Source organism: Rattus norvegicus, chromosome 14 (genome assembly GCF_036323735.1).
Source record: "Rattus norvegicus strain BN/NHsdMcwi chromosome 14, GRCr8, whole genome shotgun sequence".
NCBI lineage: Eukaryota > Metazoa > Chordata > Mammalia > Rodentia > Muridae > Rattus > Rattus norvegicus.
In genome coordinates this window covers 3,315,449-3,327,926 of record NC_086032.1, presented here as the reverse complement: position 1 = coordinate 3,327,926, position 12,478 = coordinate 3,315,449, and the positions used below count along the sequence as shown (strand labels likewise).

At 42.8% G+C, this 12,478-nt stretch overlaps 1 protein-coding gene across 13 annotated transcripts in view; it reads right to left on the bottom strand.

Moving 5' to 3' along the window:
* Positions 1-3,106: 3,106 nt before the first annotated feature.
* The window catches only part of Zfp644 (zinc finger protein 644), a 76,471-nt gene continuing 67,099 nt past the window's right edge, over positions 3,107-12,478 (bottom strand). For 11 of the 13 annotated variants that reach the window (XM_017599151.3, XM_063273040.1, XM_063273042.1 and 8 more), the window contains 2 exons: positions 5,676-5,778; positions 3,126-4,841 (listed from right to left, as the gene is read on the bottom strand). In XM_017599151.3, the coding sequence (XP_017454640.2) occupies positions 4,649-4,841; positions 5,676-5,778 (296 nt within the window). In that variant the 3' untranslated portion in view covers positions 3,126-4,648. 13 annotated transcript variants of the gene reach the window in all.

Sequence of the window (12,478 nt, the reverse complement as noted above, 5' to 3'; positions counted from 1 at the left end):
CAAAACAACAAAGAAACCTGGGGGTTAAACTGCACACTGATCAAATGGCCTACAGATAGGGAGTGAACAGTTTTCTTAGCACCCTTAGAACCACATTCTATGTCACAAAACAGCACCTCTTAACAAATGCGAAAATCGAATTACTCCTCTTTTCTTAGCAGATCATGGTGGTATAAAGCAGAAATCAATAGCAAGTAAAACCACGTAAGTGCTTGAGAAACTCAATATATTCTTTAAAAAAAAAAAGATTGTATGTGTCTACCTTTGTGCGTGGACATATGCACATGAACGCAGGTGCCTCTCTAGAGGTCAGGTGTACCTGATCACTTCTTCAGCTGGAGATAAGGTGGGTGTGAGCCACGGAGATCCTGGGAGCCAAAGCCAGGCCCTCTACAGGTTCTAATTAAGCCATTTCTTCAGCCCTTGAACATAGACTCTTGATTGATCAGTGTGCCAGTGAAGTTATCAAGGAAGTTGTTCATAAATCCTTAGAATCAAATGAAAATGAAAGCACAATCTGCTGAAACTTTTAGGACACACGTAGGTCAATTCTCAAAAGAAAATTATAGCCAAATGCTTATGTTAAGAAAAAATATCCTGAAAATGGCTCAAAGATCAAGTCAGTCAAGGTCCTAGAAATCAACAACAAGCCAAGCCCCAAAGAAGTAGGTGGCCAGAAGTAATAAAGATCAGGTCAGAAATTAACAGCCTATAACGAGAATACACAGTATCAATCAAGCAAAGGGTTCGTCTATTGAAAAGACAAACGAGACAAGTCCCTAACCGAAACTAAGAGAGAAAAAGACCCAAAATATTAAGATATAGAAAACAGGCTGTTACAACAAACTCCAAAAAAAAAAAAAAAAAAAAAAAAAAAATCCAGGGGAAGGTTATAAAAGAACTTGAAACACACTGGGGGGAAAAACACAACTAGAACAGGCCTGAAGCAGCTGTCACCTGTCCACAAAGGGCAGCCCAGAAGCCAGTGACGTGCTGCCGGATCTACACAGCTCCTAAGGAAAAGCTACCACTGCTGCACTTGCTACTTACTCCCTGTCTAGCCTACACAGCGGAAGGGCAAACACACCTAAACTCATCCTAAGAGACTAAGGCCAGACAAGGACACGACGGAAGAGAGATTATACATCAGAGTCCCTGACGAAGTCGTAGCCATGTCGGTTTCCTTTCTCTGCTGTGGTACGGCGAGCAAATGCCATGACTGAAAGCAACTTGGAGAAGACGAAGTTTATTTCATCTGCTCTCGGGTCAAACCCTATCACTGAGGGAAGCCACGGCAGTAGTGTGACCAGGAGGCAACTGGAACACAGACCACAGAGGACACTGGGCTTCCTGGCTTGCTTACCCTGAATGTCTTGTACAGCGTGGGCTCACCTGTTTAGAGACAGTACTACCCAGAGTAGGCCAGGACCTCTGACATTCACCAAGACAGTGCCCCACAGACAATCTGATGGAGGTGACTCAAGTTCCCTTTTTATAGTATGTCAAGCTGACAACCAAGAGGGGCAGCACAGCACAGCACAGCACAAAAGCTCAATAAATCCACACAAGCCATGTGGTATTCAACAACATAGCAGTGAGAACACATACGTACCCTGACTGATTTGACTCCATCACAGGTTTACATTGAGATGGGTGCAACATAGCAAAGTCAATAAATGTTAAGTACAACGTACAGATCTAAAGGCAGATGGTACACAACTGGAGAAATGGCCTTAGACAAAGTTCAAAAGTCCTGAAAAATAAACCAGGCAGAGAGGACCATAACAAAGGATGTTTACACAAACCTATACCCAACATTATACAGACTGAAAAGCTGACAATATTTCCTTTTTGAACCAGGAGTTGCGGTAAAAGTGCCCATTCTAATCACTCATTCAACAGAATGCCCAAAATCTTGGCTGGAGCAATAAGACAAGAACAAGAATTGAGGGGGGGGGGGCGGGGAGGGAGAGGGAGAGGGGGAGAGAGGGGGAGGAAGGGAGGGAGGGAGGGAGGGGAAGGGAGAGAGAGAGAGAGAGAGAGAGAGAGAGAGAGAGAGAGAGAGAGAGAGAGAGAGATCAGCAGAGTGCTTGTTACAAGGCAAACAACCCGGAGTCTGACCACTGAACCTTCGTGGTAAGAGGAATTAACTCTAGCATCTTCTGACTCTGAGCATCAGTGCTGTGCCCTCCTGACAAAAATATGTGAAGAGATGGTTCCTAAAAAGTAAGTAATGGGAGTAAGGGAGGGAAGGAGGGAGAGAGGAGAGAGGGAAGGAAAGAAAGTCCAAGCATCCCAATTTGCGAAGGACACGATTCCACACTATGTGGGAAGATCTTGGGTTTAATTCTGAACTATGTGGCTATACTAACTCTACCTGCATTCCAATACTTTTCAGTAGTTGTCGTGATGAGAAAAAAAAATCACAATTAAATCTAAAAATTCCAAGTCATCTGATTAGAAATCCTGTCATTTTTTTCCTAAACTTCTGAATTCTACATTCTTTGTTAGCATATGGTTCAGTTTCAAAAATTCAAGCCAAGCACAGTTCCACACTGGCGTAGTCAATCTCAGGTAGGCCAGAGGTTGAGATGGAAGATTTTGAGTTCAAAGTCAGCCCAGGAATAGCAGTGAGAACCTCCCTAAACACAGAGCGCGCGCGCGCGCGCACACACACACACACACACACACACACACAGACACACACACACAGACACACTTATGGCAATTCAATGGGACGTCCTCAGTAAGACATGATCAGTATCAACGTGGATCTGTCATATTCTCAGTCAAGAGGAATCTTATCCTTTTAGAGAAATGCTAAGTTTCCTTCTGGCCTTTCCAGCAGTTCAAAAGTCCTTCCACTATCTCATTCCTTAGGGTTCAGGGGACCCTAGGCTCAGATAAAACCAAGTCCAACCTCCTGGTTTTATACATTAATTAGCGCCTAATTAAGATGCTCAGTAACCATAATGGGAAATTATTTCTTCACATAAAATATATTGACCCATTAGTGTTTCTAGAAAACAAAACGGGAAATATGAACAATCTAACTAAATAAAACAACCTCATGAACTATTTCCCATGAAATAAAAAGTAACAAATGTTTCACATTGGAGGCACTGTAATTCTTGAAGTCTTTATTTAGTGATTTCTGGCAAGGAGATATACCATAGGAAAGCAGTCTCACTGGCAGTGAGGTATGTACTACTCGACACCAAGCACTCCTCCATGTAACTGTCCGGATGTATTTACAGATGATGAAAAGTACGAATGCAGAGCCTTGGTGCAGCCACATCAGCAACTCCGTGGAATGGCTGGACGGCGCGTGCACACAAACTGCTGTTTGTAAGCGGCGCTCGTTGTAGAGGAAGGAGCAGCTGCTTTGGACAGTGATCGAGGGAATCGTCACAGGTTCCCATGACCAAGACACCTGCACCACACTGTGCATTCCTCACAGCACATTTACTTCAGTAAACTCCGTTATGTCGGTCTTAGCATGAGCATAGTGTTACACAATTTTCATACATAGATAATCACATCCAAAACAAGCTCTAAACTGAAATTGTAAACATTCTCATCATATGTAGAAATATTTTGTGTATTAATAGTTTTGCTAACTGATCGAATTTGGAAGAGAACATAAATGAGGAAGCCTACTCTAAATCGTGTAGTGAGCCTTGTTTATTAATTACACATCTACAATGTTAAATAAACAGACAACCCTGTCCTGTGAGCATGTCAAACTGTACGTAAAATGTTACAAAGAAACAAATCAGTTAACAAAAGCATGTCTTGCAATAAAGAACATTAGATTTTTAAAATCTATTATGGTACAAAATGGAGAGGGTAATAATAGCATCTTTGTTGACAAAGTAGGAGGTAGCAGGGCGCACCACTTCATTGTCTGAGAAATGCAACTGGATTAAAGGACATTTCCTTACCACAAGTAATCGCCAAGACTATGTACAATATTTCTCTTAGAAATACTCGTTTAAACAAATCTCCCTCCGACTTTTTAGTATATATATATATGTATATATATATATTAAAAAAAAACCGTTCCATTATGATTAAAAAAAAACAAAAACACTTACACATCTAGATAGAATAGAATACTCTGCCCTATTCGGGGGAACAGTCTCAAACTATGAAGTACATGATATTTAATGCCCTAAGTTGAGTAAATTTAGTTAGCAGTTCCTGGTATTATACAAAACACTAAATACATACCAACAAAATATAATATCTTATTTTTCTATGTAAGTGTGGGGAAAAACCAGAGCCTTGATTCTGGTAACACTGCAGAGAACATAATCTTTCAGTAAGTCTGTCTGTCTGTAAGGATTCATGTGCAACACTTTACAGATGGCTCTCAGATGTAGGACCTTCAGCTGAGAAAACTCAGCCAACAAAACCTAGTAAACCTTAAACACATTCCCACCCTATATAAAACATACAGACTACTTACTGTCTGTCTTAAGTATTGTTTGCTCTGATACCACTCTAATTTAGGGTCCCCCATTTTTCCTACTTTAGTATTTATAAATGGATACTTTCATGTGGCTTACCAAAAAAAAAAAAAAAAAAAAAGACAAATTTTAAATTTACATCCAATGGAATATGCTACTGAAAAGGATTCCTGGTTCTATGATGCTGCTTCTGCCATCAGTAAGGAAAACGACGTTTCTGTGATAGAGGCAGGCTTTTTAAGTAGTGATGTGACTTCCACCATGCCAGCTCCAGTCCGTGGAAGGTTAGCGTTTACAATGTGCCGCTGTAAGTGCTTAATCCAGTCCTCCTGAACAGACAATGGTCCCCGAAAGACTAGGCCACAAAACCTATAAGAGAAGTAGATAATAACAGTTCTCTTAATAAAACTGACTCAAATAAAGCCTGCAATTTAAAAAATAAATCTCCCCATACACTACATGGAGCACACCTAAGTTTAAATCAAAGGACCTCAACCTGTGGGTCACAACCTCCTTGCAGTTCAAATGACCCTTTCACAAGAGTCAAAGACCATATCAGATATTTACAATTCATAACAGTAGCTAAATTACAGTTATGAAGTAGTAACCATAGTTTTATAGCTGGGGGTCACTATAGGGAACTCTATTAAAGGGTCTCGGCATTAGGAAGGCTGGTTTACATTAACTTGAAACAATCAATTTACACCTTCATTAACAGATTTAGTAAATGTCAATAATTTAAGATTGGAATATTATTACTGAGTTAAGATTAAGTTTCTAAAAACTGTGTGTATAAATGGGTATTTTGCCTTCCTGTATGTCTGTACACCAAATGTGCATGCCTGGGTCCTTATAGGCCAGAAAAGGGTGTAGGATCCCGAGACTGTAGTTCCGGATGGTTTGGATGTAGTCCCTCTGACAGCACCGAGGGAGGTGCTGTGAAGGAAAAGCACAAGTGGGAGTGCTCTCAGTAAGCAGGACGTAACAGAGAGCAGAGAGACACCAAACCGAATTATCACATATATGAAGCACAACGATGAACACACCACTGCTATCGGCTGCAGAGTAATACAGCATTCGGCTAACGTAGAAACCTAAGTTTATTAGTTGTTGACCATGCCACAAAATAAAAATGCCAACTACTGTGTCTCAAAGGACACCTAAAAAAGGGGCCACGGCACATGTGGCAACCCAGGCATATACCTGCATCGGAGAATGTAAACCTCGTCAGCACCATGAGGTAACGTTAGCATTTTCTTCTTGCTTCCAGATCTTGACCTTGATTTCTTCTGCTTACAATCTATGGCTAAAAAAGGAAGAGAAGAACTTAAAATTCTCCATATATTTAAAACATACCTACATAACAGAGAGGTCACGACAGCTCAATCATACCAGGGAAGTCTCTGTTCAGCTGTTTTCGGGGCATGCACTAACTCACAGTGGCTTCTGGAGCAGTTTCTCCTAGAGCAGTGTCTTAGGCTGCCCACATCTGTTCTGTGCCACTTTCTCCAAATGCAGCTCTAGGTCACTCAGGTACACCTGAGGAAAAGTGGCTACACAACCGGGAGCTCGGCTGGTCAATAACAGCGATACAGAGGATGATCTGGACTTCTGATCACACATGGTTTTAAACATCTTACTTCTAGGAAAATCACAACCCAAGCAAACCCAGCAATGGAATATCAACAATGTAACACAAAGCTCAGTGAACAGCCAATCCCCACTGAAACTGCAGAGCAAACACAGCTCAGTTTTCCTTCTTAATGCATCACGCGTACAATCATGCAAAGGCAGCTGTATTAGAATGTAACCAGAAATCTCCATTATCTAAGCTCATGCTGGATCCAATGTTTGATGCCAACTATTCTTTACAAAAGTTTTTCCACACTCTATTTTCTCTAGTAGTTTTGTTTTTAAACTGTGATTTAAACAGAAAGCTTTTTTTAAAGGGAGACCAAATATTTTAGTGCTGGTTTTGACATTTTCCATCACTTTTCCCTTAATTATTTATTCCAAATACATGAGTCAATGAATGAAAATGCTTTTATTGAACTAGTGGATAGGACACAGTGGGTGTCCTGTAGTCCTTGGGTTCTGACAGGAATGACAGGATTGTGGGTGCTTGCTTGTCAGAGAGCAGGAAAACAAGAGCTCATCCCTAGGCTTCAGGTGGAGGATCCAAACGAAACATAAGAACCATTCAAATGGCTTCTCCAGTGCAGGAAATCCCCTGAAACAATTCCAGGGACGGGCTGCTCAGGGACCTGTGGTGTGGGCTGTTCCACATCCACATCTCCTCACGGCAGACATGTGCCAAGGCAACAGAAATGTACACAGCGTACCACAAGCTGTAGTAAATGGAGGAGCTCAGTCACGACGCCAGCCTCTTGTCACTTCACTGAGAAGGAAAATCTAAGACTCACAAGGGTGTTTCCTACTTACCATTAAAATAAGAGACTCATAACGAACAGACTGACCAGCAGCCAGGTACTGAAAAATCACTGATTCCTGCCCGGCTCTGGCAAACGTTAACGCTGTCATTAATTGTCCCAGTCAAGAGCTGGTACAGCAGCGCCTCAACAAATGCTTCTGGAGCACAAACCCCAGCAGAGCCTGGTAATTTAACCATCAGCATTCAGATGGTGTGGGACGACCAAAGTGCACTGTGGGCAACACCCTTCCTAACTCGGCCACACCATGAGCTCAATGCACTGTTGAAACACAAGTTCTTCATTATCTTAGAGATGCATCACAGAGCATCCACCTCACAGAAACTAGGTTCTTCATCACACCTCAGACCAACTGACAAACACCACACACTTCTCCACAGCTGCTGCGGTGAGCAATTTAGAATTTGGATGACTTTTAAGTGATTCGTACTCTGGAAAGAGCTCAGAGAACTACTAAGATCAGTTACCCCTCCACGTCTGAAGTAAACCCATGTACTACCCCGGCCTCTGTGACGTAGGACACAGCAAGGGTGAGTGTTAGATCACAGGCACAGTCTTTCTTTGAAGAGCTTACTGGCTGTTAAACTTGCCACATTACAAAAAAAAAGAATCCTTGTAGAATGTAATAAATTACTGTGGATAAAAACAGAATGCACTAACAGTCCTTACAAACAATCTTCCCTTAACACTACTGGTCAGCAAATGGGGAGGAACAGTAAGAAGTCAATGATGTGTCATATGCTACCAAACGCAGTCGAGGGGCAGCTGTGACAGCGAAAATATGCAATTGGACTAAAATATAAAGAATATTGACGTGAGGAAGAACAATATTTTCTCAACTCTGATGCTGTAGAACTCTAAAAGCTGTTTTATGAATGATCACATCAAAATTGTAAATAAAGCCATCAAATTTCCAGGGTTAGTATTTGAAGGTGTCATGATGCCAGAAAACAGGGCAACTGTCATTATGTAGCTGATAATCTCTGGTAACCTGGTTTCCAAGTAAAGTTACAGAAGTTTTTAGAAAGTCACTCCTTTACTAAGATTCAAATATTTCAAATCTCAGACTCCTGGGAATAAAGCCTGAATGTCAAGTGTCTAAGTCTTCACTGTTTGAAATTCCTTGGTTCCCGAAACATTGTTTTATAGGTGAAATGAGTGTGTAGGTTAATTACTAGTATCCAGTCCACCCCTGTAATGCTGTCCACACATTTAAAAAAGCGGGGAAGAAACCTGAGTAACAGACATGTACAAGGAAGGCATTTATACGGCACCTGCCGCAGAGACAACTGTCTCAAATGCTCCCTTGGATGCAAAGAATGGCATACAGACAGGTCTGTCACAGAGGCATTCCGGATCACCCGATTTCCTCCATTTTAAGTGTAACTCTGCACACTTGCGTTTGATGAGGGTTGGTTTCAGAAGCCCCTGTTACCTGGCTCTCTAACTATGCTGCTGCTGTAGGACAGAAGCAGACGCAGGAGTCAGGCCTCTCAGGCCACCCAGAACGCAAACCATGTGCAGTGAACCGGGGTCCAAAGGCCTTGGTTAGAAACCTACAGAAAACCTCAGCTGCTACTGCAGGATTCCTGGCCAAGAGAGAACTGAGCTGCAGACTCACCTACAAAGGCTTGGCTTTCAGACAAGCAGCTGTGTTTTACTAAATATGGAGGAAGACCTTCAAAGCCCCCGCCCCACCCCAGTGTTGTGCTAAGCACCAACCAGGTGACAAGCATGTCATCAGACAGAGTCAGGTCTGCTCTGAACAATTCATGTTATACACAACAAACACAGTCACTTTCGGCACCGAGGTTACCACGTGGAGTCTTCTTTCCATTGTCCTGCTCGCTGTACACCAACAATTGCTTCTGAGAGTTCCTTTTTTCTTCACTGTACAAACGATTTCAGAGAATGAGGTCTTATTCAGTGCTACCTAAAGCTTCTGTGATCACGAAGTACACCATGACTAAATTAAAACTTATCACTAACGTCTTTAATCACTCTCATTCATCCCTACCCAATTACTCAAGAGCTCTATTTCATCTTCTTTAACTGACTTCTGACATATTCTGTGTCTTAGTGTGCGGTCTGCTGTGTAACAGAATGAACACCAGTGAATGGAAATCACTGACGTGTATTTGGTTTGCAATCAGGGAGGCTGGGAAGTCTGTGAGTGTGGTGCCATCACCTCACAAGGGCCTTTCTGCTGAGCGATAACATGGCAGTAAGATGTGTATGCACACAGAAAACCAGGACGACGCTGGACAAACTCACTATCCTTATCACTCCTGTAGTAGCCAGTCCACTTCCACAACAACAGCATTAATTCCTTCATGAGGACAGAGCCCTGTAGCTCTAATAGTCTCTCAATATCCTTTTAAAAGATAAACTAAATTATAATAAAAATATCACTCACTAAAATAAATCAAAGACTGCACATCAGTTAAAACTTATATCTTGGCAATAAAACAGAGTTTTAGAGGAAACATTTAAAACCAGACTTGGACGTCTATCCTTCTAAAACCTTTTGTCTTCCTCAACACGTCAGACACCTCCATTCTCCATGAGAACTCCAGGACCAGCTCCAGTCACTTAGTGCGTGAGACTAGAGCCATGACAGGCCTACAGGCATCCCTCCAGAACTCTGTGACCTCAGACAAACATTCTACTGCCCAGCACTGCAGACACTCTCCCTTCTAGTGGCATGACCAACAAAGAAGCTTGCCTCACACACACCCACAAAATAGGAAGAACAACATTCAACCTTAAAGCTCAGAGTCCCATTTCTCCATGTGCCCCTCTGGCCATGCTGAAGAGTCTGGTCCCTCAGGAGTCTTGATGGCGACAACTACAGCTTTGCCCTACTCTGAGCAGAATTCCTCTGAGGTGGAAGCTTTATGCCTGTAGCTGTCCCAGGCTCCTGCTCTAACAGACGTGAGGTCTCAGAGATTCTCACTCCAACAACTCTACACTTTGTTAGGGTAGGTAGGTTCTCTGCAGCAGTTTGGTCCCTGGCCCTCTTTTCTACTGGGTGCTACCCTCATGGGGACACACTGCTCATCCATGTGGAAGCGGCTCCTGCAGTTTTCAGTTTTTGGGGGCTTGCAGGCCTAATGCCCCTTGTAAACAGCAATGCTTCCCACGTGTATCTTTCGGAGTAGTGGGCCTACTAGATCACATTGTAAAAGAAGTGCCAGGATTCTTCTGATCTAAAACTCCTTCCGCAAAGGGTCTGGTCTCTCTTCACACACTCAGCATGTTCTTCTGTACACGCTATCCTGCCTCACTTTAATTACAGTGAGCGGCATGCAGCTTTAGGCAGTAGCTGTCCTCTCACAGCTCATGTGGACGGACACTCAGCTGCCTAACATTGCTGTCAGGAACTACACGGCACCAGACAGCCTAGTCCACCATTCTGTGTCCCACAAAGTCCCAACAGCGCACAGACTAGGTCAATTCTTCACAGCAATATAACAAAGATGGCCTCTATACTTGGTTTCTAATAGTTTGTTTCTCCTTTTTGTTTCAGACTTCACCAGAATAGTCTTTTCTGTCCATGTTTCTACCAATGTTTCGACTACAGTCTCTTAAGAACTATGGCTTTCTTCTGACCCCTCATCAGAACCTCTCAGTGTCCCACACACAGCCACACAAACTTGCAGCATGCGCGCCTACGTCTTCCAACCTCCTCAGGTCATGTAGCTCTAAAGAGGTTTTCACTTTTCCAGTTCTTTGTAACAACAGCCTTATTTCTTGGCAACAATTTAAATCTCCAAATAAAGACACTCCTAACTCTGGAGGGTAGGAGTCCCCGGTTAACGCCTGGCGAGGGCCTTTGGGTTAAAGTGCATTACGCTCTGAGAACAAGCGCTCACATGGGCGGCAGAGAAAACTGGACGATAGCAACATCAAGCTCTATGAGACACTCCTTCAACAGACTGCTCCACTAACAGAGGCCTGCGGGAGGGCACAGCCTTGACAGCCCAACCCTCTGACAGCTTTCACCTCTCCACGCCTAAGACTAACTAAACTGCAGCCCTAATTTGACAGAGGGAACTTCAAACCATACGTTGCTGGGGTTACAATCGAGCACCATGGCCACAGGAGATGGAGCCCAGATACAATCAGTCCAGACAGGACAAAGAAAATATCTTTTTTCCCATGTTCAAGTTGGGAAAGTAAAAACAACTTGGAATTTATTTGGAAAGAAGAGCAGGAGGTGCATGTCATCCTAGCACCATTGAGAAGCTGGTGGTGAGGCCACAGTAGCAGTGGTGAGGTGGGAAGAAGACATATGTCTCAAGGTGTCCCCAAGTGTGAGTCTGATGAACTCAGTCCTGAGGGCTGCCAGAAATCCTCCAAGGTTCAAGACTCAAGGTTTCAAACAAATAAAAGACTGCTCAAATAAGCCCTTTATTTTTCTCCAGGTCAACAAACAAAGTCCTAGGTTTGGGAGGGTAGTTATTTTTAAAGAAACACTGATTGGTATAAAACAGGAATTAAGGGAGGAGGCTTTTAAGTAACCTGTTTTCTCCCTTAAGCTTTCTGTCTGAATGGAGCGCACAAAACGAGCTTTATGGATGTGCGGTTGCACAGGGCTCCATCTATGTGTTCAATGCTCTGTTGCTGCAGTTGCCAAACATTTAATAACTTTCCAAGGCAGCTACATAGTCGTTTTGCACAGGACCATCCACATGTCCCCAGTGCCATGTCCTGAGTACCCAGGAGTGTCATGGGGCGCCCATGCCAAAGGAGGTGATGTAGAACAGCGCCCGCTCTCCCTCCACCACCACAGTCAGCCTTCCACCACTGCCAGTGTGAACATCCGGGAGAGAGCCAAGTGTAAGGACAGACAGTTAGCACAGCGTCACCTTCTGTATGTCCTGTTTGTCCAAGCAGGGTTTCTCTGTGTAGCCCTGGCTGTGGAGGACTCAGAGACCCCTGCCTCTGTCTCTGTCTCTGAGCTCGGGCACTGAAGGAAAGTTGTGTCAGCACCACTTCCCCTTGACAGTTTCACCCTGAGACTGGGGGAGGCTTTTCCTTAGCATACTGAATTGCTCAACGATTCTAACACTTTTCAATGACAAAATAGTAACTGACCCCAAGTCAAATAAATGATCAGGGGCAAATTACCTAAAAATATTTTAATATTTCCCCTGGAAATGACTTGGAAAGTAGCATTTTATTTACACTTAGGTCAATGTGATGGGGTTGGGGGAAACAATTTGTAGATGCCTCCACTGTTTCAAAGTACAAATATATCCAGATATTTGAAGGATAACTAGATATAAATTACATAAATGATAAAAATAGAACAAATATATTATGATAATAAGGAAACAAGTTAAAATTTTCTTTCCAAGGTGAGTTGGGCTTTTGTGCTGTTTTATTCAACAGTATTGGCAAAGCCAGCATTGCCAAGGAGAATGACTACTTTCCTTAGACTAAGGCATATATAAAATACAGGACAAGGCAGTAACAATGAATCTGTTTGAGTCACCTTTTAGAAAAGAATTACTTAAACATTTTAATCAAATTCCTGCCCTCTATAAACTT